General features: G+C 36.6%; 2 protein-coding genes across 4 annotated transcripts in view; one reads left to right on the top strand and one right to left on the bottom strand.

Moving 5' to 3' along the window:
* Nucleotides 1-14,604: 14,604 nt before the first annotated feature.
* Nucleotides 14,605-15,651, bottom strand: LOC136029722 (uncharacterized). The gene has a single exon (XM_065708227.1). The coding sequence runs from the start codon at nt 15,649-15,651 to the stop codon at nt 14,605-14,607; it is 1,047 nt and encodes a 348-aa protein (XP_065564299.1).
* Nucleotides 15,652-20,533: 4,882 nt separating this feature from the next.
* Nucleotides 20,534-27,684, top strand: part of LOC136029439 (uncharacterized) — a 180,616-nt gene continuing 173,465 nt past the window's right edge. The window contains exon 1 of one of the 3 annotated variants that reach the window (XM_065707839.1): nt 20,534-20,668. The gene's annotated coding sequence lies outside the window, so the exon portion shown is untranslated. Of the gene's footprint in view, nt 20,669-20,696; nt 20,820-20,845; nt 20,870-27,684 lie in introns of those variants that run through there. The other 2 variants (XM_065707837.1, XM_065707840.1) reach the window with 2 other exon arrangements.

The following is a 27,684-nucleotide window of genomic DNA, read 5'->3' as shown; positions in this document are numbered from 1 at the left end:
ATTTGGTAAGTTCATTATTTCTAACTACGAAACTGAGGACATTTTCCAGAAGTATTATAGCCCTGCTTGACCCTACTTCCTCTGCTCTGCCTCTCCAGCTGTCTTAGCTTACTTGCCGACACATGCCCTTACTGAGGGGTTTTGAAGGATATGTCATCTTCTTTAATACGGAGCACCTAAACAAGTCCTAGATGATGTTTTTAGATCTAGAAACAAGTCCTAGATCTTATCTTAAATGAACATAGTTCCTTAGCCTCTTCTATAATCTTATTTATTGTTTTACTTCACAAAATATCCTTCGTATTAACGTGGAGAAAATTTTTGTTCCTTAATCGCCGAATTTTTAACCTGATAATTTTTCCTCTCATTGTGGTTTTTATTTTAGTGTATTTTTTGTTCACTAATTTCCTCGCAAAAAATTGATTTATACAGATGTAACTTATAAGTTTTGGATGCTATCTTGTCAAATATTTACATTTTTTAGTTGCAATCTAATATTTTGGTCTTATTTGATTTGATGTTTTTATTTAGAGCTATTTTTATTATTGACCAATGAGTTTTAATTTTCGTGAATTACGAACTTTCTGTTGATTTTAGAGGTGATTCGGCTCTATCATAGCTTCTAACAGCTTTTTGAACAATATCATTCTATCCTATTTTAAAAACTGCAGTAACAACGTGGTATAATTGGCAAGACAGCCGTAAATTCATGTACCCACTGCAATTTCATCATCCAAGTTTTCGGTACCGGCTGCCCAAAAAGACCCTACCTCACCCCCCCCCCTCATTCCACCATGTGACACATCTAGAGGGCCCATCCTTACATGATTGTATGCTATTAAGGGGAGACGACAAAAGAGTAACGCAATATCTATAGAATTCCTCGCCTTACTTCATAGGTTGGCTATATTTCTCTCTATCCAAAAACTTCTTGGTATTCATAATCGTTGACTAATGAAGGATTTCTTCACTAATTTCAACTAAAAAAGTCTGGTAAAGCTGGATATGAAAGTTTCAATCTGAAAAATTTGGCGACCCTAACATATAGCTACTCTATATATGAAATAAACCTGTTTTGTCTTATGATAAAAATGTGATCTTTTCCAGATTACCTTGATCAACAATGAACGCTTAAAGAAGCAGTCTGGTTCGCTGATTCAATCTAATTATTCAGAGGACAGACAATCCCAAAAGCCATATTTGCAATTTAAACTGGCAAATAGATAACGCCAAAATGGCTAAAGATCAGTAGACTCTAAAGAAATTTTTTAAGACTAAAAAATAGACGAATTCTTTAAAAAAACAGAAAAAAAACAGCGACAAACGTCCACAAACGGTTTATTACGAACCATTTATAATTTAAGCTAGCAGAAATGGAATTCCCATCATTTTCAATAATAATCCAGCTCCGGTAAGTGAATAGAAAGGCATTATGCCACTTTTTGTCTAACTGATATCTATAATTAAAAACCCCTTAGACTCAAAACGCTCCATGCAGCTGGTCTAACCTGCCTTTTCGTTTCTTATTCGTTTTCATGATATTTAAAAGTTTGCATTTGCTCACAATGGGCTAAGCCTCTTTTTCTGTTGTTGGAAATAATTTGAATATCGGAACTTTCATGTCAATATATTCTTACTGTGTCTTTGATGTCTAAACAGTCTTCGGTGTATAGACAGTCCATGAATGTTGCCAGTTAAAGATCGGGGATCAATACTCCCCCCTTCCCTTGTTAGAAAACCGAGAGACAATAAAACTTCACATTGAGATGTAGGTCCCTATGTGTTTCACCTCCCTCCCCTGTTACCCTTGTATTTTTATTTTAATAAGGATATCAATACTGTTCTAATTTAGGATGCTTTAATTTGTATTCACCGTGCCTATTCGTATGAAAAATACCCCACCCCCAACCTTCAAATTTTGTTCCCTAGCAACATTTCCTGGTGGTGTTCTTGAGACAATTGTTCCTTGATCATAGTCGAAAGATTGTTAGCGCATTTTTCAGTTTTGAAAGATTGTAAGCACATTTTTCAGTTTTGAAAGATTGTAAGCACATTTTCCAGTTTTGAAAGGTTGTAAACATATTTTCCAGTTTTTCTACTCTGCTGTAAATATATGGCATGCTACATAACGCTTTTCATTCCGCCGTAGTCAAGTTGTAATGGTATGTTTTTCTGTTTATATATAGTTAAGCAAAGAGAACTAAAGAGGTTACTTTGCTTATATTCAGTCGTAAAAAGTGTGCTTTAACTTCACTGGTTTACCTCTGTAACGTAATTTTCTCAAGCCAATCAAATCATTTCTAATAGAAATGTAATTTCCAGAGGCAAGATTAACACCACCTTTTTAAAACCTAACTGACGCTATGAATCGGAACTTTACACGGAACACGACTTACCTATGTAAAATTTTAAACTGTAAGCCAGTAAAATCAACGAATTTTCAAATTCCGTTTGACTGGTTCTTCTGTTTGGAATTTTAAGCCAGTAAAAAGAACAAACATTGTTTGAACAACAAAATTTTTCACGAATCGCAACCCTGTTTCTCTGTGACCTAACCAAGAAAAATAACAAATAGTAAGATATGCAGCAATGGATAATCGTTTAAGAAATTGCAACCCCATATTCAAGGTTAGCTTAGCATTATAATTTTATCGATGCAGATTCCTAGCTTCAGTGTTAACATTGATGATTTGATAGTTCTCTTCTACTGAAGAACTACTTGCAAAATTCTACGAACGCCGATGTTCAAATTTTCTAAATATTTAGATTAGCTTTGTTTGCAATCTCTTGGAAGAAAATTTGTGACCTGATAATATAATTTCAGACAAACGACCAAAATTGAGTAGCGGCTTTTATATATACTGTTGGACTTTCTGGACCCCCCCCCCCGGATAAAAGTATTCGGAGTTAAGTTTAGACAAAACCCAAGCTCAACTGCTTTGAATTTAGTTAAGGTTGACTAATCAGAATATTCTTCCAGAAATCGTAGTTGTTTATCCACTTCGAAATCACATTAAAAGAAAAAAAGCAAAAAAAAGTAGTACTAGTTTATTCCAGCATCTATTTAAGTACTAAAACCTGATCGGTAGCATCAGGTAATACCGGGTCTCGAAACCAGCAAAATCTAGGTTTTTAATAAAATCTTTCGTAGATTGGCCTTGAATTACTTAATACTATCCTTCGAAACGTAAAAGATGTGTCAAGAAACCTCACTTTGATGCGATCCATATTTTTAATTTCAGATCCTTGAGTCTTGCAGGGGACTATGCTATAGCGCTTCGTTTACATAGTTTTGCGTTTAATAAACTAATGAATTAAGCGATCTACTCCACCCACTCAGGAATTTTTAAGAAGGGGGGTGGTAGGTCATTGAGTCTTTAGGCCATTAAATCATTTTTAAGTACGTTATCAATTTTTCTGCTCATCCCTGTACTTTATCCGGCTCGTGAAATTCAAAGTTTTTTTCCAAGGTGTTTAAAATTGCTTTTCTCGTTCGTAAACTAGATGGAAATATAAACTGAATAATTAAGCCGTTTATTGCACCTGTTGACAGATTTTTTTTTTTTTTTTTTTTTTTTTTTTTTTTTTTTTTTTTAGCGAGAGAAGACCTTAGGTCATTAAATCAAATCCAGGTAAGTTTCAAGCCGAAGTTTCAATACACGAAGAATGTGTAAGAGACCAAATACTGTTTTTTTTTTTTTCGGAATTCTGTTTGAACTGCTGCAGCGGTGTATCTTGCAGGTAACAGGGCAGAATTCAGCCGGTACGAATTCCAGTTTCATTTTTGTATGAGGGACCGAGTTATTTCCATGGACAAAAAATACCCAAATAATGGATTAAAATGAACGAATGAATAATGATGATTTAATTAAATCATTTTTAGAATGAACGAATTTGAAAAGAGATGACTTTCTTCCTCTTTAGTCAACGCAATGCCATTTTTACTTCCTAAGTAATTCTGGCAATTAGTATAAGTGAAAAAACTTTCATTGTAATTCATTAGGATTCCAAAAATGAAGCATAGATAGAGAAACTGAAAAATTTCACAAAATTAAGCGATAAATTAGGTAACATTGTCTAAAACAAATCCAATCCACAAAGATCCTGAATCAGCATCACTAACATCCTGACAGCTTCATAAGGATCCTGACCTTATCAAGAATCTAAATGAAAAAAAAATTCAGCTGAAAGTAAGGAGCAACATTTAAACTTAAAATGAACATAAATTGTTCCGTATATAAGGTGGGCTGCCTCTTCCTCAACCTTCACTCTTCCGCTAAAATTTGACTTTTTGTCACAATTTTTTAGAAATCCCGGTACAACATTTAACATTCTGTTTTTACTTTCATTTGATTTCCGTGTAATGTAAAGGAGGATGAAAAATTGCTCAGTTTGTCGCTAGTATTACGGTTCAAAAAGCCCTATCACAATGGAACATTGTACAGAAACTTTCATATGAGGTATTGAAATATATTACGGAATGTTAGGAGTAATTAGTTGTGGTAAGTTGTAGCTCAATTATTTTATACTATCATTGATGAGTGAAACTCGATAGTCCAAAGGGACTTGAAGTCACAATGGCGTTGCTGCTAACTAAAGCAAATCCACGCTTATTTCCCCGTGTGCTTTTTTATCGTTTCCAAAAATTTATGTAAAATAAAATTGAAATTCGAAAATAAAAAAAACATGATTGAATAAATAAAATAATTTCACATAAAAAAATTCTTGCCGGTTAGTTTTTGCTATTGCGCAATTCTTCTTGTTAGATCTTGCATCTCTCAACTCTGGCTTGTTTATTTGGCCGAAATTCAACCATTATGTGGAACATAATTTCGTGGTCTCTTAAACACCTTACTTGAAAACAGCTTTTGGTCCATCTACAATTATCAAACAGTTCGTGGTAACGAACTGTTTGTAAGGAGAGATACGGCTCAATAGTAACTGAAAGTCTAAAAACAAAATTTTGATATCAATAGAAACACCAAAAGAATCGGATTATTATGCAAATTCCAACTTTAAAAGATTCATTAAGCTTAGTGTTGCCCATAAAAGCTACAAGCCTCATAAAATTTCCCTGATTTTCGAAAAGGGGAGACCCCCCTTAAAACTCAAAGGATTTGAATGAAAATCACACTATCAGATTCAGCGTGTCAGAAGACACTACTGTAGATCTTTGAAGTTCCTATCTGTAAAAATGTGGAACTTAATGTTATTTTGCCACAAGAATGATCACGGATACGTGCTTATTTGCTTGTTGTTTCTTCGTTTCGTTTTTGCTTCCCAGGGGGTGATCGTATCAAACCAATGGTCTTAGAACATCAGGAGATGGCTCATTTGAATGAACATTAAAAGTTCTAATCCCCTTTTCAAGTGACCAAAAAGATTGTGGGCAACTAGCCCCCTTCCCACGCCCTTTTTCTCCAAAAATGGTCGGACCAAAATTTTGAGATATCCATTTTGTTCAACGTAATGAAAGATTTCAAAACTTTGCCTTTTGAAATACCATTGCCCTGTATAGCCCCTCGGGAAAGGTTTTTAAGTTATACAATTTACCCATTGTTTACACATAGTTTTTGTTATTGGGAAGTATACGAAAATTTTTAAGAGAGGGCGGTTCTGTGCTTGGGGTGGATTTCAATGGGGACAATTTTCAGTGTGGTAGGGAAATTTCTGGGGATGAACTTTTCAGGGGAAATCTTACACAGGGGAGATTTAACAGAATTTGTCTTACTTGTCTTACTTTCTCTTTGCCAGCTCAATTTTGCATTCGGAGATGTTCTTGGGGAATTGTCCGGGGAAATTGTTCAGTATGTTTGAATTTATGAGAAAAAATTCAATTGAAGGGGAGATTCCCGGAGTGGTGGGAAAAACGATTTCACTTTCCGAATGAAAGTGTGCTAAGGAAAATTTTTCATGCTGATTCGTCTGCAAGAAATTTTATGGGGGTGGGGGATTTTCGGCGAAGATGGAATTGTCCGTAAGGAATTTTACCAGGAGGGTGTGGTGTATTTTACTTGGGAGGAACTTTCCACAAAGGAATTTTCCCTGAAGGAAGGGAATTTTTCATGTAGTGCGAGCCAGATTAACCGACATTATCTGAAATTATATAAAAAAGCGTTTTTCAACAGAAATAAGGCGTAACATAAACACTCTAAACAAACAGGAACTATTTCGTATATGAAGGTGTTGTCCCCCTTCTCAGTACCTTGCTCTTTACGCTAAAGTTTGACTGCTTGTCCCAACTGTTTAAGAATTTCTGAAACACAAGGGTCAGTATAGGAAGCTTTTTTAAAAGTGCTAAGAACTTTATCGTGAAGAGCAAGCTATTGAAGAGGGGGGGCAACCCCTTGGTATACAGAATCATTTCTGTTCCTTTTGAGTTTAAATGTTGCTCCTTACTTTCAGTTGAAAAACTTTTTTCTTTATTCAATAGGTAGGTAGGTAGGTAGGTAGGTAATTTTATTCAAAAAACAATACAATAAACTTTCATTCATCAGCTAAAAAAAATAGGCCGCAATGGCCTGTAAGCATAGCTGACATCAAATACGATCCATTTCTTTAACATATTTCACTTACATCAAAAAGAAAAATAAATGAGATAAATAAACTACAAAAAAAGAAAAAAAAAACAAAAAAAAGAAAACAAAACAAAAACTAATGGTCAATTTAACAAAATGGGGGAGATACCCCTCTCTCAATCTAAAATACTCAACATTACTAATTGTTCAGAAGATGGGCCTTGAGGCGTCGTTTCAGCTGAGGCAGACTTTCTGATTCCTTAACTTGCTGTGGGAATGGATTCCAGAGGGACGGTCCCATGTATCTGATGACATGAGCCGACCGGGAAGTATTCCGAAACTCATGAACAAGATTATTTGAATTTCGCGTGTCATAATCATGATAGGAAGAACCCAAGCTAAAAAAATCATTAAAAATATCAGGCCCTAAATTACGTAGACACTGATATACTAAAATACCAATCTGCATGTCTCTGATTTTTCCAACATCCAAAGTATCAAACTTCTTATATATAGACACAGTGCTAGCGCTTCCACGATCATAATTACCTAGAATTCTAATTGCCTTATTCTGTTGCACTTGAACCCTCCTGTAATTAGACTGAAAGTTACTAGCCCAGATTAAACAACCTTAATTTATATACGACGCTATTAAAGTATGGTACAGTGACATTAAAACTTTCAAAGGAAGCACATTTTTTAGACGCCGCAGCATTCCAACTCCCCTTGACACTTTGCAGGAAACTAGGTCACTGTGCGCCTTCCAACTCAGTTTGAAGTCAAGAAGAAACCCGAGGTAACGCGTTTCTCAGACTTGTTTTAAAGAAACACCATTGTACTTAATATCTGAAGGTAAATCTTGGGGCTCACCAGTCCTTCTAAAAACCATGTAACTTGTTTTTGAAGCATTAACAGCAAGTTTACTGAGTGTAACAAACGTATGTAGTCCCTTTAAAGCACTGTTTGCTCGGTCTATCAAGTCCGGCAACGATTTGGCAATAACAGTTATAGCAGTGTCATCAGCAAAAGACGTTAAGTAACCAGGGACAAAAAATCTCATACTATCTACATAAATTAAAAATAAAAGAGGACCTAGGACAGAACCTTGTGGCACTCCGCAATTCAATGGGTAAGCTTGTGAAACTTTATTATTTATTACGACTTTTACACTTCTACCTCGCAAATACGACTCAAACCAACTCAAACACTTATTCCTAATACCTAACTTCGACAATCTATGCAGCAAAATTCCAAAATCAACAGTATCAAAAGCTTTCTTAAAATCAATGAAAATTGTCATGCAAAAATAATTTTTTTCCAGTGCACCGTTTACCTTATCAATTAAATTTAAAGCAGCATGCACAGTTGAATGTCTTTTTCTAGATCCAAATTGAGTTTCAGACAGAAATCCGCAATTTGTTAGATGCTCATATAGTCTTTTGTGCACTATTTTTTCATATAGCTTTGAAATGATGGGTAGTATTGATATAGGTCTCCAATTTGAAAGGTCACTTAGAGTCCCAGACTTCGGAAGCGGGATGACTTTGGCCATTTTCAGCGAACAGGGAAATTGACCCTCTGCCATTGACAGATTTATTAAAAATACTAGTACTGGAAGAATATTCGGAAGCACTGATTTTAGAGTTCGTAGGTTGAGGCCATCGGCCCCAGCACTGTTTGATTTTATTGAAGAAACAATCTCCTCTATTTCTACAGAATCGCAGGGTTCTAATTTCATTTCAAAATCATGACCTCTTAGGTCTTCAAAAGTTGATTCTTCTATCAGCAACTCGTTGTTCACTGCTGCTTCACTCTGAACAGTTTCACCAATCTTCGAGAAATGATAAGCAAACAAATCACATACTTTGTCAAGATCTCGAACTATTTCGCCACCAGCATTTAGGCTATACTGTTGTGGAGCAGGATTACCTCTGATCACTTCATTAATAATTTTCCAAGTGGCTTTAGGGTTTGATGCATTTTTCTTAAATTCTTCGCCATAAAAGTTTCTCATTTTCTTTCGTCTAGTAGAGTTAACTAGATTACGTTGATCCTTGAACTGTGCAGAACTAAACTCATTTGGTTCATTGATGTGTGCTGTATACAAAGCATTTCTTATATCAATCATTCGCAAAAGCTCATCATCAACCCAAGGTTTTCTCGCTGCTTTTTTTCTTATTTTCATGCTTTTCAGTGGGCATGTCAAGTCATAAATACCTAGCAGCGTGGTGTTGAACTTTTCAAAAGCCAAAGATGGGTTATTCTCCCTAAATATACTCTCCCAATTTACAGCACCTAGCTCTTCTGAAAACATTTTAACGTTCGCTGGCTTCAGATCTCGGATCTGTATATTACGCTTCACTACTTGTTTTTTTATGTGAATTTCGACGCTTTGTTAAAGCCTCAGTGATGTATACACCGGTACGCGCTAATTTTGCTTTTTCTTTGAAGACTCTTCGGACAATATCTTTGCTCTGAAACTTCACCATTATTGGAGCTACTTTACCAGAACCATCAGCGCTGATCATATTCTGCCGGAATCGAAATACACTTGTAATATGCCCATCCGTTATATCACTAACACCTAACTTCTGCTTAACCAAATCAATCACAGTGGTATTCAGGTTAACACCTGGCTGTTGTACAATTCCATGGATTACGAGACTATTAAGCAGAACTTCTTGGTCATAATCATCAAGCCTCATCTCTATGCGATTAACGCGCTCCTCAAGATTTTCAATAAGTGTTTTTAGGGTTTTGAGTGATTTTTCAAGCTTTTCAAATTTAGGATTATATTCAACCGCAATAGAGTCGTACACTTCGCTGACAATTGTATCCACAGAGCCACCACCAGTAGCCATTTCTGCTACTTTACGGGCTATATCATTTTTTAGACTCAACTTCGTTTTTTCCAACTCAGCCTGCACCGTAGCCACTTGGCCAAGTAGACCTGAAGTCGCAGGTTCAGGGTCAGCCAGAGCAAGATTCATAGCGGCAAAAGTCTTACTTCTACGATATATATTGGGCATCGACTCTAGCTCAGCGAAAGCTTTATCTACTCCTTTTGATTTGTTTTTTGAGGCCTGTTGAAATTTAGCCTTTTCGGACGTGATATTTGACTCAGCGACTATATATTCACTATGCTGACCGTAGCAGAAAACAAGGTATTTGGAACCTCCGTCGCCCTCAGTTGTAACTTTCATTATTCTTGATGGCCAGAGAGGATATCCTGCAAAGTGGACTAAAACCAAGTCGAACTTCCTAAACTTTGGCATTTTAAGGTGGCAAAAAATAAACCGAAAAAAGTATGAAGTGAAGAAAAAAAAAACTTCACTTGCAAGAGAAGTAAGGGAAGCGTTGGAGGCTGCCTACCTTGTCCCCGCAATTTAAGGGACAAGCCCGGCGGGTACCACGGCTCTTGCAAACAGCTCTCCCCCACCCTTCTGCTTACTTTTCTCCTCTCACCTTTATCGTAACGCAATCGTTTGGGCTATTACTCAGGTTATTTAATTGGAATAAACCAGTCAGACAAGTTTTAATTAAAACCAATCTTTTGCTAGATATTGCAAGATCCTACTAGCTTCACTGGGATTAAAAATCCATTATTTATAAGTTCACTGAGAAAGCTTACTCGTTTGATTTTTGTCAATAAATATCCATTTTTATGATAGATGCAATCAAGGAGGCACACTCGTGCCTCTTTAAAGAGACGAACCACGACAATGTTAAGCGATCTTCGGTTCCAGTAGTCGCAGAGGGATGGGGAGGAATGCTTTTCGTAGCCCGAGCTCCAACTAAGAAACCTGCCAAATTTCATCCCCCTCCAACGTTTCCTTCATGGGGAAAATCTGGCCGAAAGTTTCGACCCCCCAACCCCAGCCCCCCTTTAACGTTGTCCGATCGGGCTGAAATTCACAAGTTAAGGTCCCTAGGGCCCAGGAGCTTATCCGCGAAATTTCAGCTCGATCCGATAAATCCTTCCCTTTTTTCCAGAAACCACGCATAGCCACTTAAAGTTCATGTTCTCCTTTTGTTTTGTTTTTTCTGCCACGCCTACAGGTCATAGCCGACATCGGATCTGGGTGTACGAAGACTCATTCGACACGGAATTCTCCGAGTAATTTTGCTTGAAAGTTTCCTCGGAAAATCTTAACCCCCCGATTTTCTAGCTTAGAAAAACCCCATTTCCCAATAAGAGCCCATGTTAAGTTTTTTGTTGTTAAAATTTACGAATTTCAACATCAAGTACATAAAAATGGTCAGCTCAACATGGTGAGACTGACTGAAATCTTCAAAAAATTCTGTCTTAATCCGTAAAATTTTTATTTGAGAAAAATGACAGAAACCCTTTTTTTCTGCCACGCCTACAGGTCACAGCCGACATTGGATCTGGGTGTACGAAGACTCATTCGACGCGGAATTCTCCGAGTAATTTTCCTGGAAAGTTTCGTCGGAAAATCTTAACCCCCCGATTTTCTAGCTTAGAAAAACCCATTTCCCCATTGAAGGTAAAATTTTCTCTTGTAATAACATCACTTGTTTGAAAAATTCTTACACTAACAGCAGCTTGGCGCAGCGGAAGCGTGCTGGGCCCATAACCCAGAGGTCGGTGGATCGAAACCGCTAGCTGCTAACTTTTTAAAATTTGTAAAATTAGGTAATTTTGTCAGTTTGAATTTATTGATACAGAAAGGGAGAAAATAAACATGGAAACATGTGATCAGAATTACATACTGGAATGTTCACAAGAATTTATCCTGAGGCGGGGGTAAGGCTTGATGGAAGCAAGTTAAAAGAACCATTTAAATTGATTTTCTAATTGAAGCCGTTGGTGAAATTTTCTATATTGTAATAACTTGTTTGATAACAAGCATAACAGCAGCTTGGCGCAGCGGAAGCGCGCTGGGCCCATAAACCGGAGGCGGGTGGGTAAAAACCACTAGCTGATAAATTTTTAATTATCTGCTAAACTATTAAAATTATCAAAATTAGATAATTTTGTCAGTTTGAATTTATTGATACAGAAAGCGAGAAAATAAACATGGAAAATTATTATTAAATTACATCCACCATGGATTGTAGAAAAACGTACAGAAATAATATGAAAAAAACTTCGTTTTCTTAAAGAGTTAAAGAGGCTGCGTCCCAAAGTCAAACCTTAAAACGTACAGGAATTAGGAGAGGCAGTTGGGGGAGCTGCCGCCCCCCAAACCCCCCGCTTTTAAAGACTCTTGTGTACAGGTTTTTTGTTGTGAAAACCCCCCGCTCTTGGCTTCGGAAAGGCCCTCTTTTAATTAACAAAAAATTGAAATCAATGAATAATTGAATAACTTCGAAAAATGTTAAACACAAGAGGACAGGAGAACCATTGCGCCGAAACTAGTAATTAGTAACAATGAAGTTGACCACTCCATTTACATTTTAACATAATTATTGAAACTGTTTCCCAGACACAGAGCACACAAGCTAAGAGCTGGGGGTTTGTTGGTGTACAACAAAAAACCTGTACAAAAGAGTCTTTAAAAGCCTCTTTAACTCTTTAAGAAAACGAAGTTTTTTTCATATTATAGCAATAAGAAGCCAACACAATACATAATATTGACATCATGTTTGTCTTAACTTGGCATAGACAAGTCGCTGTTACTATTTAGAGATGAAAGTTAACCAAGGGCCCCTCTAATTTTTCTAAACCAAAAACTAATTTCTCATTTAACTGCTAGAGACACTTATCTTAGAAGGTTCGACGTTCGGTAACCCCTTGAAGTTACATTTTTGTTTGTATTCAAGTTATAGGTTTCGATAATCCAAGGGAGAAAATTTTCAGCAGGCTGGCTGCTGCGAAATATGATCTGCAGGAGTAATAATATGGTTTTGTTCATTTTTTTATTTGTTCGTTTATTTATCTATTTTTTGGCTAGTGCCAAAAAGGATAGTTTTCATTTATCCTTCCGCCAGAACCTACAGCTTAAGAGCTGAAAAGAAGTTCTATAGTCTATCTCAGAGAGCTATCTAAAAATGCTCTGTCAAGCTTCTATTTTCAATGCATGTTCGTGCTATCGATCTAAAAGCTCCATTCAAACAGGCCAGGAGGAGTGTCAATCCGGGGGAGGAGGGGAATTGCTCTCATAATTTGAAAGTTACCATTTTTTATTATTCTCATTGAACAAATCGAAAAATGACCCCCTCCCCCCTCTTGATTTTCAAAATACCCTTTTCTGTATCTTCATTAAAAGAAAATGAAGGAAAATTGAAAAAAAAAATCATTCCCTTCCCACCTAAATTATTTTATTGCTGTTTAAAACCCTGTTTAAAACTGAAGTTAAACTTATATCTAAATGTGCTTAAAACAAGGGGCAATCCCTGTGTCATCACCGAAATATTTTCTTAGGATCTTAAATAGGAAAATTCAATGCTTTGATTCAAAAATCATTCTCCCACGGTTCTGAAAGGGCTGCTATTAGTAGTGAGGCCTCTTTTGGATTCCATATGACATATCGCCACTACCCCTTTCTTTCTTTAATGATTTTAGTTGAACGGAGATTCTGTTAGGGCAAGACCCAGGTGTATGTTTCGCCATAGGGAACGTTAGAGTCTGCTAGTCTCGTGGGGAAATTCTGGTCGTTGAAAGAAATTGATCATAATCTAATATTTACAGTTGAGGGTGACGTGAACGTGCATTACTTGCTATATTTGCTTCAGTATTATTTCTGCATCGGAAGGATAAACATCTACATAATATTTAAAAAAAGTGAAGATGAAATCCACCAAGAAGACGTGTGTTCATGATAGCACTTTAGTAGCACTGAATGCCGAGAAAGAGAAATATTTGAATTATGAAACAAGTAGGGGAGAGTCGGGTAAGACGGACCCCATTTTGGTTTTTCGTCAGCGGAAGAGGTTGGTTACAAGCAACGACTGACGAAAGGTGTCTAACTTGTCCCCAAAACATTGAGTTACGTAAAGAAACCTTCTTCACACATAAATAAGCCGTATTTCCGGGCACAGATAAAAAAAAATTGAAGTTGGTCAAAAGGTCCATCTTGCCCACCCCATAGGATAAGACGGACCAGCCTTTTGGGCAAGACGGACCCAATTGCTCAAAATGATTGATTGTCTCTAAATAATTTTATTTCGAATACTTAAAATACTAGTAGTAAGTAAAAAAGTAAAAAGTTAGCAAATAACTATATTTAAACACTGTACGCTGCCAAATCTACGTGAAAAACGAACTGAGCCGACTGTCTCGTCGTTCCGCCCGAAGAGGTCGGTTTTGGCAGCTTCATGATGACCTCTTCTTTTCGCACGAAGCTCATCTCTTTAGTTGCCGTGAATTTGCTCGATGGAGCTAATCGCTTCCAAAACTGAACATGGAAACCATCAGATTCACAATCACACACTACTCCAACATAATTCCTGAAGCTCTTCTTGGTCGGCACTTTCACAACCAAGAAATCCCAACTTTTTGGTTCGGTTCCATCAAGAATCTCCTCCTCCTCTGACCCATCCAAATGCAAACTGTCATCACTTTCATCATCCAGCGCGATATGTTCATCGAAGCTGTCTTCCCCGTTCCCAGGCTGTTTGGAGAGGTTTCTCTTTTCAGGCCGTTTTCTTTGAGCTTTCTTTTCTGATTTTTTTCTTTTCAACTCAAATTCTTCTTCCAGTCTGTTTTTTTCAGGTGTGTTCGTCAGAATTTTGGACTTTGTTCTTTTCCTAGACGTTTTTCCTTCTCTTGCATAGAAACTCGCCTTAGGGTGAGGACGAACCGACTCTGGAGTCACTGGCATAGTCGCAGAAATCACTGAGCTACTGGTAGTTGGCAGCACGTCGTTATTCAAGCTCTTGTCACCAGGGCTGGTTGATGGAACTGCAGACTGGCCTGTCATGGGAGACGTCTCTGGTGCTGGTCGGTCTGTCACAAAGGCGCTGAGAAAGTCGTGATCTTGGAAAACGTTCCTATTGAAAGGGTATATTCCTGTTTTTAGGAACCCGCTTAGTACGTTTTCCATGACGAAAGCTCTTGGAAAAGTGATTCCAACGAATATTCCGATTTCATAAATGGTAATCCTCCTGTTTGGGTTCGAAATCATCCACGAGTTAGCTGCTTCATTGTAGTATCGCTTGAATGGCCCATAACAGCAACATCAAGAGGCTGTAGCTTGTGACTGCAATGTGGCGGAAGCGTTAAGACGTCAATGCCGTTTTCTCTGCAAAGATTAACCACGCTCAATGAGACGTGCGAATCATGGTTATCCATAATCAGCAGAAGTCGATTTGTGAGCGAGCAACTGGCTTGGGAGATCAGATGGCGTATCATATCCGGGAAGATTTCGGCTGTCATCCATCCAGACGGCTGGCATTTTCCTGTGCTTCCAGGGGGCGTGCCATTGAGAAAACTTTGAAGCCAGTTCACTCGTGGAAAGACAAAGAAAGGGGCTATCGACTGGCCAGCTGCGTTGATACACCCTACGACTGTTACCAGCGTCCCTCGCTCAGCCGAAGTAATGCGTCCAACTTGCTTTGATCCCTTTTCTGCAACCACCTTTGGTGTCTTCTGAACGGTGGTTACTCCAGTCTCGTCAAGATTATATATTCTATTCGGCGGATACTTGTGCTTTATAAGCAGCTCTTCTAAATTATTGAAGAATTCGCTGACATTCGTCCTGTTGAAGCTGGTGGCTCTGGCAAGGCCTGTCGTTTGGGAGGACCTTAGGGAAAGCCCAACACGACTCATAAAGCTATTCATCCAGTCTTTTCCTGCACACTTATTTTCAGTCCAGTTCTTCGGCATATTCTTCCCTTTGGCCTGGGCATATTCATATGCAAGCTGACCTGCTTCCTTTTTCGTAAGTCCATGATGCATGTGCTGTGCCGCGATCATATAGTCCTTCAGAAGTATCTCTTCGTTTGCTGAGAACACACTTTTAAAGTTGAAGGTAGTTGCCAACTCCACTGATTGGGGATCTTCTGCTGCGTCGAGTTTTGCTACTGCTCTTCGCACTGTGCTTCGTGGCAAACCAACCTCTTTCGAAACTTTGCGAAGCGGCGAACCAGATTTAACTTGCATAGCAGCTGCTCTCAGTAAGTCCTGGTCGTGGAGACCGCGGGTGGTTTTCCTAGTATACTTTCCCATTCTGTAAAAGAGAGATAGCTTAATATATTTCTAATTGACATGCGGGAACAATAAATGCAACACAATATTCACAAAATACATAAAAAAAATAACTTCGAAAAAGATCCCAGATGATAGGGGGCAAGACGGACCGGTCCGTCTTACCCGCTGTCTCTGTGATCCATCTTACCCTAAACCTGCTTTTTCGGAATAGTTAAAAATTATAACATAAGATGGCGCTGCAATGAAAAAAAATTAATGTCTCACACACTCTCCTAGACCTCCATATTTGTAAGAAAAATTACCACAGTATAAAACAGAACATTAGAAACACCAGAAAAGAAAAACATTTACCTCAAAAGCCGGTTTCGAGAATGTGAAAACGAATAAAAATATTTTTCTCGAAGACAAGATTGGCTTCAACTCTCAGACTTCGCTCCGAAACTTGCCACTAGATGGCCGTTGTTTCTAGCTCTACAAGTGATAAAAAGGTGACGCTCAAGTCTAGCAATGACAAAAGGCCCGTCTTGCCCCTCGGTCGGTCTTACCCGACTCTCCCCTACTAAAGCTGGCACTACTGAATATGTATGCGTGCGTTGTCATGACAGTAAGGAGTTAAATTTGTTTGGAGTACTAAGAAAATTCATGTGTTATAGAGGCGGATGTGCGAGAGTAGTATTTCCAGAGATGTTAGTGCTGAAAGAGAACGCATACGAAAGACTTTAAGTGGTTGAAGAAGGTCAACTTCTTGCTGCTGGTAAAACATTCTTCGTTGACAGATCTTATTACCATCCTCCTACCATTACCATTGAAAGAAAGGTAAAAAGAAGATATTTGTATCCCCGAAACGTCATGTAGCATATCTTGTTTAGGTTCGGAAACTGTTACCTATGTAAAAATAATGTGGTAATAGATAGATAAGCCGCAAGTAAAATAATATGGACACTAGGAGACATTATCTGCAAGGAAATTAAACATGAACTGATGAAAAACAATGCTATGGGCACCAATGTTAATTTACCCACGGAAACATTCATTGAAACCTTGAATAGATCTATAAAAAAAGATTAATTTTGTTGCAAGTAAAAATCGTTGTTAGTCTATAACCATTAGTGAGATTGTCGAGATTAAAAACTACTGGATTCTAGATGATGATTTTCTAGAGTTATCTCTTCAAAAGAAAATATTTTCTCGAAGAGTGCTTAACGATATAATGAGAATGTAGTCTATGTCTTTGGACTATTGCATGAAACTTTTACGTCATGGTCCAGATGCATTTAATCAATTTATTTAAATATTAATTGAAACGAAACAAAATGATGTTGTGATTATGCTTATAAGCATTACTTACAAAGCCATTTTGCAAGGCCACAGGAAATAAGTCGAATAAGTTTAGTGACACCACTCGATTACTCTTCTCTCTCTCTCTAGAGCTAGAAAAGGTATGGCTATTGGATACGGATATTAAAAGGACACATACGTTACCAATATGCTAAGAGATGTGGCAACTAAAGATTTACACTTGGTTCGGAAAAAATATGAAATATTCAATATACCTTAATAGATGTCCCTCCCCTCAACGTGAAGATTGATATAGAGCTACGACTTGCTCCGTTCATTCTTTTTGGTGAAAAGTAGTTGGCACTGCACCTGATATAGCCGTCTCTTTTACCTCGGCAATATTTTATGTGCGAAAAGAACAAGTTATGAGTTCCGTTGCTTTGGCAATTGAAAAATTAAGAGCTAGTGGATGTAATATCAAACTGTTTGTTCCTCGATCAATCACGAATCAACGACATATTGCTAAGGGTACACGTACCTACACTATTCCTTCAAAACTTGCTTTGGCTTTTTGTAAAAAGTGCTAGTGCTGTTGGATAATGGACAAATTCTCAACATAATTTTGAAATACTTGGACTTTCATCTCTTGTATATAATGTAAATGGAATTCCACTTTACAATATATCTTTTGATAAATCCTAGAGGATCATGTACGAAGTGAAAATGCAATTCCTACATCGAGATTCAAAATTATCTGAAAATGATAAAACCGAAGAAAGGTTTGAAAAAACTCAAGTTATCATTGTATTGGATTTGTCTGGTACTCAAGATATGACAATTATCTGGGCGGGCACGGTACATTTAGACTTTAGCTTTGCCGAACCCTTGGAGGAGGGTATTACATTAATCTCGTTAAATCAGTTTGAAATCTATTGGAAAATTACCCTTGATGGGAGTGTTCTATTACACTTGGCACCATGAACACAAATCAAACAATCAATGTATTCAGTTTGGATCACTACATCTCCAAATACAAATCCCGTAATATACTTTCGGATTTCCTTGACAATATTCAAATTGTTAACACTGCCCTTATCTTTGTTAATAGTAATAGACGGATGTCGCGGATATATTTATAGTGAATTTCTTAGCATTCATGGTGGTAATGACTTTCTAGTTAAAAATATCCTTTCCTACCAGTATAATATCAATTTCAGTGCCGTAAGCGTTAAATGCTTCAAAGATATTTGTGAATTTGTTTATTAATAAAACTTGTATGCACAAAACTCTGTGTCCTTTATATTTCTAGTTTTATACTCAGCCTTTCTTTCTACTATCCTTAGATATTTTTCAAGTATTTCTATCAGAGCATCCTCAATACTTAAAGAGATAAGGGGTAACATAGCAAAACCAAATAAACCTGAAAAACTTTATATAAATTTGGATAGTAAGTTTCCATAATATTTAAAACTTCTACGATAAACAAATAATCTCTTTTATAGTTTCTTCTTCCATTGATATTTGGAAATAAACTTTAAATAAAATTCTATGAATCCATTCCCTTAAATCTTCTTTTTCTATAATCAACTTATTCATTCAATTTAGAATTGTAAGCTATGTATAAATCAGATGAACTGGTTAATGAAGAAATAATTAAACGAGAAAATGAATCACGCCAAACATTAGTTTTTTCTCGTGAAAACTATATGAAACAAGTAAAATACAAAACATTAATAAAACCCTTCTTACTTTCCACCTACTTATACTGCTTGTTTCATTAATCAATTTATTTGCGCTCATTTTCCATTCGCTTCTTGTTATCATAACAAAAGGCATATAGTATCTCTTCACAGTTCGAGCAAAGATGGCTTATGTAGCTTGATTCTCTGCACCAAAAATGACACAGTAATTTTCGCGAGTTTCTCGAATATTCTTGTGCTCATTAAATGCTTATTGAATTCCGAGATCTAACTAAGGAAATTAGTTCGAATTTTGATTTTGTTATAAGAATATTCATGTCGAAGGTAAGCTATTTATTATTAATTGAAATTCTAGCGATTGGAATCATATTGAAAAATTGATTCTTTTTTAATTGCTAGTCTTATAAACTAATGACTATGTAACTTACAATTTTACTATTAATTTTGTTCGGTCTGTGTTTTAAGTAATATGTTGATGTGCAGCTTTCAACTTTCCCTGTGATTGTTCAGTATGCTTAATTTAACGATACTATTCTATTTGTATATGCCTCATTGAAGAAAGGGGATAGCAGCTACTTTCCCTAAGGATTATTTAGTGCCACTTGGGATGCTAGATTCAAGGGAGGGGGCTATCCTTCTTGGGATATAGAAGAAAATGAATGAATGCATAAAAGAAAACCCACTAAGTACACGTGATCGAAAATATACTAACAGTAACAGTATTGAAAGTTCTATATTCGTACTTGCAAATATCAAAGCGATATTACGAGCTCTTCGAAAATACGGTGATTCCTTTCATGATTTTAATCATCTTCAGTATTTAGCCGTTCCCTGCTATGCTAAAAAAGGACAGTTACTGAATTATTTAAAAAAAAACATATGGACGATACTGGTTATAGTGATAATGAGTTTAAAGAGCATTGTCTGAAGACATAATTAGTTCATGAATGAAAAGTCAGACGCTACCTAATACTATTTCATTTAATTGAAGAATATCCGGGACTAGCATTATGTAGAGAAAACAGTACAACTCCGGTGAAAAATGAGAAAATTATTATTAACGGTTTACTAAATGACATGGTACTTAAAGAATTAGTGAAAAATATGCCTGCCTCCTTGAAAAATGTCAAAAATATTGAAGTTTGTTTTGTGCTTTTTTAGTAGGTTTCTAATCATGTCAACAATATCTAAGGAACGGCTTAGGGTATTAATTTTAAACTTTCACTGCATGTTGAAGGGGATCTTGGACTAGCGAAAAAGCACAATGTACATACTACTATCTACTATCACTACTACGGTCCCTACTATCACAACTACTTCTGAGGCTATGGGTTTTAAAATCAAACTTCACGGAAATGTTTAGGGGGATGTTGAATTAAATAACAGGCATATACTTCTACTGCTACTACTAGCACTAAAGCAAAGGCTATAAGGGTGAAACTTTCAAGAAATGTTGAGGAGATGTTGAGCTAAATCAAAACACACTATGTAATACAGATTGTCAAAAGGGCGTATCAGTAATATATCAGTAACGTCTTAGAATATTAAGACGAACTTTCAGGGCGTGTTGAAGGGAGTGTCAAACTAAGCAAAATACACCGTGTGGATAGAGGTTTTCGACCACCCTGGTTTAAACATAACTCCTTACTTTTCTTTGAAACTCTCTTCTGTGCAAAAAATGTTTTAACTTATGAATCAAACTATTATACTTGTTTAAACTGATAAGTGTCCACAAGAAAATATATAGATATTTCATAAATTATATTTATTTATCTTAAATTTTTTTAGTTCAGGTCAAATGATCTAAAGTAGCCTGCTTTTAACAAGCAACATTCATGAAGACCTTTTTGGGAAAAATTAAAGGAAAATGAGCAGAAGCATAACACTTGTCTGTTATGAAGAAGTCGCTCAGTTGGGTGTCTGTTTTGCATATTTTTCGTTTGTAGGTCTGGATCCGAGGCAGGTTAAACCCAACGTTCAAGAGAGCTTACAGTGATTAATTGCAATAACTTATTGGATAAGCGACGTGCCCTGTTGGATATTTTTATTTAAACGAGGTTTGACAGCATTCATTTGCAATAAGCTACAGAGATATGAAATATAATTTGATTTATCAACTCTTTGGAGTTGGAATGAACTAATAGAATACCAGTCAAATTTTACGCATTCTTAGCAAAAAATTCAAAAAAGTGGGACGCTGAATGAAAAGTATGGAAATTTGATCTTGCTAAACAATATTTTTCGAATTCATATTGATGGTATATTACTCAAGCTTAAGTAGGCCTATTGTAGATTCACATATATAATTCCAAGCGAGCAATTTTCGCTACCTTGGAAAGTAAGCTAGTCCAGTTAAATAAGGGTAGCCTAGTGAAACCCTCGTACATTTCTAGAGCCTAAAGTATGTCCTGAGGAAATATATCCTGTGTGCAATGTATTATTTAGGCCTGTTTATTTTTTTTGTAGATCAGGGCACTTAATATAGAAGGAGCTGTAGAAACTTCAAAAAGGGTTCACTTGATCACAAATTTCAAGTCCTAGTGTCCTTTTTAATAGCCAAAAGGGATTGGACAGCAACCAGCCCCCTTCCTCACATCAATCATTTCCCAAAGTACTTCCAATCAAAATTTTTAGATGGTTGGACTTTCTTCAGTATAGTTGAAATACAACCCCCCACAGCCCTCAGGGCAGGCTGTTTAAGAGACAAAATGATTAGAAGGGAACTACCCCCCCCCCCCCATCCACATTATATTTTCCCAAATGCATTTAATAGAAATTTTGAGATAGTGATTTGTTCAAAAATTGTCAAAAAATCACACAACAAGGTCAAAAATGTCAACTGTGATGGAGAGAAGCTATCCCTCCTCCCTTTCCTTGACATCCCCTTTTCCCCAAGTACATTTGATTAAAATTATGAGATGGTATTTTTGGTGATTGTCTATTATATAATACACTCTTTAGAACTGAAGTTTGGTGAATGCTAGTGAAATAAAACAAATTATGGTGAAAATACAATACTTTTGTTGCAAAATTATGAAAATTACCACAAAGAACTATGGAAGGGGGCCACCCAGAGTGCATTATATTAAATACACAACCTAACCAAAATACCAACTAAATATTTAATTTAGATATAGCTATAATGTAGTTTCCCAATAAGCCACAGGTAATTGTCTGGTATAGACAGTATGGAAACCGGGTATTGTAACATCTTTGCACAATTTCTTGAGTGCAACTTATGTACTAGACACACACTGCCATTTTGTTAGCAATAGTCCAAAGAGCATATAACAATATCTTCAGGGTGGATACAACCCCCCCCCAGAGCCCAGGGGAAAGGGTTGTAAGTTATGTCCCATGGCACATAAGGTTTTTATGGAATGGATGGTTATTAAAACTTTGGATCAGGTGAGTCTCATTTGATTAAGTTAGAAGTTTTAGTGTGAAAAGTCAAAAGTGAATAGGAAGCACACATCCAATCAAAATTTTAAGAGATCTAATTTGTCCAACATTGTTGAAAGGTCCAGTAATTGTGTCTTTGGGGATGTCAACCACTAAACAGTCCTCAGGGTAAGGGTTGTATGTTAAGCAATCTGTTGATTGCTTTCATATAGTATATGTTATTGAGAATGGTATGCATGTTCAAACTTTACTTTCCAAGAAGATAAAGGGCATTCAGACCAGCTTTTTAGTGAATGTTGAGGGAAGTGTTGAATTAAATCAAAGTATGTTATGTGTATATGAATTGTATAAAGGGTGTAACTTAGGAATGACTGAGTATACTCACTTGGAACTTTCAGGAAGTGATAAGGGAGATGATCAACAAGGCAATATTTGCTTGCTACCAGTACTACTACAACTACCACCACTATTCCATTTACAATATTGAGGAGAAGTTTGAACTAAAACAAAAGACACTGTGAGTATGCACATTGTCAAAAGAGTGTATCTCAAGAATTGATTTGGGTATTAAGTTGGAACCTTCAAAAAATACTTAAAGGGGAGCACCATCTGACCAAAAGGCAATATGTGCCCTCTACTGCTAATACCACTATCACTGCTAAATTTTCTACTACTACTACAACTTTTATGGGCCAATTGCATTCAGTTGAAACTTCCAGGACTTGATGAGAGGGATGTTCTATTGACCAAAAGGCAATATGTTAATATCACTACTGTTACTAGTACTACTGCTGTTACTATTAGTACTATAACTAGTAATATCAGTACTATTACTATGACTACTATTACAACTGTGCCAGAAGGTATGAAGGTGAAATTTTCAAGGAATTTTGAGGGGGGGGGGGGAGGATTTTTAACTCAATCACAACACACCATCTGCATGCAGGTTGTCAAAAGAACTTGGCAGCAATATCTTAGTTTGTTGTGTAAATTTGAAACTAACAGGGTTTGTTGTAGGGGATGTAACCAAAAGAAAATATTTTCATCCTAATGCTACTTCGTCTTCTCATATTGCAACTACTGCTACTATTATTACTACTTCTACTGTTACTACTGTCACTAAAGCTAAGGCTACTACTATTAATTCTAGTGCTTTTAAAACTAAGGGCATTAAGCCAACAAATTTGGGATATAGGCCTATTGAAACTATACAGGTCGTCAAGAGAACATATCTGAAATGCTTAAGGAATGGTTGATGGTATTAAGTTGATACTTTCCGTGTGTATTGAATGGGATGTTGAAGAAAACAAAGCTACTATGTACATACTGCTACTACACAAGGTAAGGGTATTAAGGTGAAGCTTTTAAGGAATATTTTGGTGGATGTTGAACTAAATCAAAACAAACTATGAACATGTGGACTTTCAAAAAGATGAAAAAGCAATATTTCAAGAACTGCATACATTATTAAGTTAGACCTTTAAGGGTATGTTGGTGCAGCAGGTCAACTTGAGGAGGTATAGAATCTAAATTAAAATATACTATTTTTGTCAGGATTAAAAATTGTTGGAAAAGTTTCTTCAACAGACAAATAGCAAGCCAAACTATGAATTCTTATAGAAAAAGAAAACCAAAAAGGTAAAAAAAAAAATTTTCCCATGAAAAGGACTATGTTGATAAAAACAAACAGAAATGATTCTTAGCAACTTTTCCCACAAAACACGTTTTTCAAAGAAATGTTAAGAGCTCCATTAAGCCAAAAAATGGGCAGAAATAAAGTCAAGTAATCATCCAAAGGCAAAACTCCCACAAATCACTATCAACAAATAAATGGAACTCAAAAGGAACAGAAATTACTATAAATAGGCAATCAAACTCAAAACTAGCAAAAAAGAACATGAATAGGGCTGACTGACAACCTTCATGCCTTCTCAAGACCAGAAAATAATTTGTACTTTGCTGAAAATAAAATACATTTATATCTTTTCACTTTTTTACTTTAATAAATAAAAAATTCTTAAAACCTTAAAGGATAAATATTAGTATATGTTAAATTAAACTGACAATACACAGTCATTTTTTTTTTCCAATTATATGTTATAAATCTATAATTGCTGCTGACACAATTGAGTTCAAGACCCTAACCCTTCATCAATATGGCCAAATTTGGCCCTAGGATTATATTAGGTGGTAGGCTGGAGGGCAGATATTGGTATATTGATGCTAATTTACCAAAATTTACACAGTGTCTTCAATTCATGGAAAATTGTTGAGTGAGGGGGAGGGGAGTTTTCAAATCTAGATTGAAGGGATTTTTTTTTGTTTTTTCAATGAAATTATCAAAAGAAGTATTTTTTAAATCCAAAGAGATGACAAATAACCCCAGTCGACATCAATAAATGTAAGAGGTGTGTGTGTATTTTTAAAAATGAGGGGTTGGAGAACATTATGTTTTTCAATGAAAATACCAATAAAAAGTACCAGCATTTTTCACTAAACGTAAAAAAAACAGTTTTTGAAATCTGGGAGAAGAAACTAATGCCTCTCCTCCTCAGTTAGAGTCACCTATCTGTAATATTCTAGAGTTACAGTTCTTATGAAGCAAACACTATAGGCTAGTAAAAAATTAAAATTACCATTAGATTCCCCAACTGACACTTCCCAACCAAACCTACAATATTTGCCCTAGCAATATACCCATCCTAATGGTCCCAAATATAGCCTAGTCCCAAGTTATATATTAAACTAAAGAAACCACTACTAATGAAATTCTTACTTTATAATTGCCTATGCAGCAAGTTTTGTTCCATCAGATTTTACCTTTTCTCTATTTTCATCCATGTTGTTAAATCATTTTTTACACAGGTTTTTTTTTTGAATGCATGAGACAGTTGTTGACAAAATTTGAGAAATAGCAGAATATATGATCATTTTGCTATCTATAGCTAGAATTTTCTTTTCTCAGCTGTCATGTGAAGGAAAGACAATTTTGGAAATGTTTGAATATTGTAAATATGGACATCAAAGGTAAAATATTGCTTAATCCACAATTTTGGAAAGCTTGTTATCAAGATGGGAAATTTATGAATTCAGATGAGTTATATTATCAAAAGATATATGAAAATGTGACTAAAAGAAACTTGTTGCATATTATAAAGTAAGAATTATATTAGTAGCATTTCTTTAGTTTTATATATAGCATAATGAAATGATAGTACACCTTTGTTTTTAAAGTGTCAAAGGAAGAGTTGTAACAACATGGTGTTACCCAGGTATTAGGTTGGGAAAAAATGAAATATGACCTACCATTTGATTCTCTATTCAATGCTTTGCCCAAATATAATCACCTCTACTTTACTATTGTGTCACAGCCAGTGTTGTTACTAGCCAAAATGTTTGGAGGGGGAGCAAGAAATTTTACAGACTGGCTGGTCATTTTTACCAACTGTTATTTGTCAGTAATTAGCATAATGCCTGTTTCGAATACAATGCATAAAACTACTGCACAAGGTGGTACAACCACTGCATTTACCAACCGATGATCCATCTCTTGTTTGCAGAGCTAAGGGAGCTCATGCTAGTGCTGTCTGGACGTATTTTGAACGAATTGGGTGCTGAAGCAATTGCTAAGAGGCTATATGCTAAACTACTTGATGATTTGTCAAATGTGAAGAGCCTAGTGGACATTTTGTTGTCTTATGATTACCTGAAAGATGCTGAAAAACATCATAAGAAATCTCTCTTGATGAGGGTACATGAACACTTCAGAGCTTCAGCTTCCTACTTGCTAAAAGACATCTCCTTGAACAGCAACTCTACCAGACCTCTGAAGAGCTTCAGATGCCTTCATCCCACAAAGAGAAATACAGCAAGAAGTTCAAAAGATATTGTTTTCATAGCTACGAAACTACAAGTTGGTGTCTCAAGATTAGAGGTTTTGGATGACGAGTGGAAGCTCGTGCAGCTTGAGAAGGATCCAGATTTGGCAACTACGACGAGTATTGGACGAATTTGTTCTGTGATGAAGATTCGTTTGGAAAAGCAAATACCCAAACCTTGTAGGTGTTATCAAAGCAGCACTGTTTATCCCATGGAAGTGCAAATGTTAACAGGGATTTCTCCTTATCAGGGAAGATTATTTCTGAATAAAGAGCAGCAATGGGAGAAAGAATATTGAATGCGAAGCTGATAGTTGCTGACCAGTTAAAAATGTGTTGAGGCAAGCCTAAGAACTTTCATATGATATATGGTCTGATGAAGCTTACACAGGGAGTTCGAGATAGTTGCTTGAATCATCTTGAAGTTCAGCGTGAACACGAGAAAGAATGTTGAATGCGAAGCTGACAGTTGCTGACCAGTTAAAAATGTGTGGAGGTAAGCCTAAGAACTTGCATATGATGCATGGTCTGATGAAGCTTGCATGGGGAGCTCGAGCTACTTGCTTGAACCATCTTGAAGTTCAGCGTGAACGCGAGAAAGAATGTTGAATGCAAAGCTGACAGTTGCTGACGAGTTGAAAATGTGTGGAGGCAAGCCTAAGAACTTTCCTATGATGCATGGTCTGATGAAGCTTGCACGGGGAGCTTGAGCTAGTTGCTTGAACCATCTTGAAGTTCAGCGTGAACGCGAGAAATTTCAAGAGGAGGATACGAGAAAAAAGTGAGATGACTAAGAAGAAACTAAGCTGCTAGAAGAGCTTGAAAAAAGGAAAAAACTGTCGAATCTGCAGGTAGGCCTATAAACACAACGAGAAAGATTTGTGTCAGAACAAAAGGTTCCCGATAGTTTGTTAAAAGAGGGAGTGGATAGACTGAAAAAAGGGATTGACTGCTATAATCTTGAAGAAATCAGTGTCGCCCAGGCTATCATGGAAAGCTCTCAGGCAGTAAGAGATGAACTGAACTGTCATGACATTCTTGCTCAGCTTCATTGAGATCTTATTAATAGTGGTTCAGCCCATGCAAAACAAGATCGAAATATCATATTTAAATTTGTTTCCTTCTCAGCACCCCCTTCTTCATCACCGTCCTCAGCTTATATTCCGGAAGCTGAATGGGATGCATATTACGAATCTGATTTTCTGCCCCTGATCCCATCATAGAGCAATCTTAAGAAGTAGCTCTGGATCAGATTCTGGATGCTCAACGCGATGAAGATTTTTGTGGTCTGTACCTGTTCTGTCGAAGATGCCATCCAAGAATTAAAATGGAAACGTTCATCTGGTATTGACCAATTTAGTGCAATTCATTTGAAATACAGGGGAAAATGTCTTACTCTTATCTGTCTCTGCTTATGCATATGATTTTCACCCAGCTGTCGTTCGTTCTTCTTTTTGAAGCGGAGATCTGACTCCTATCTCTAAAAGAGGGAAATCTGATGTCCACTGTACATCATTCCGCCCTATTACTGTAGCTTCATCTCTTTGCAAGCTCTTTGAGCTACTAAATATTATGCAGCTTGAAAAATTTTGCTATACCCCTTCACATCAGTTCGGAGTCAAGCGAAGTACCGGATGTGCCGACACTTTAACCGCTGTTGCAAATGCCCTGACTGATGTGGAATCGTCTGAAGAAAGCCTTGTTTTGGTGGAATATGATGTCAGACGTTCACTCGTCCATGTAGTGATGCTTCTGAAAGCTGGTAAACGTGGATTGAATCTGGCCATTATTCA

The sequence above is a fragment of the Artemia franciscana genome, chromosome 7, assembly GCF_032884065.1.
Source record: "Artemia franciscana chromosome 7, ASM3288406v1, whole genome shotgun sequence".
In the NCBI taxonomy this organism is placed as follows: domain Eukaryota; kingdom Metazoa; phylum Arthropoda; class Branchiopoda; order Anostraca; family Artemiidae; genus Artemia; species Artemia franciscana.
Note: the sequence above shows the minus strand (reverse complement) of the source record. Positions and strands in the feature narration are given on the sequence as shown.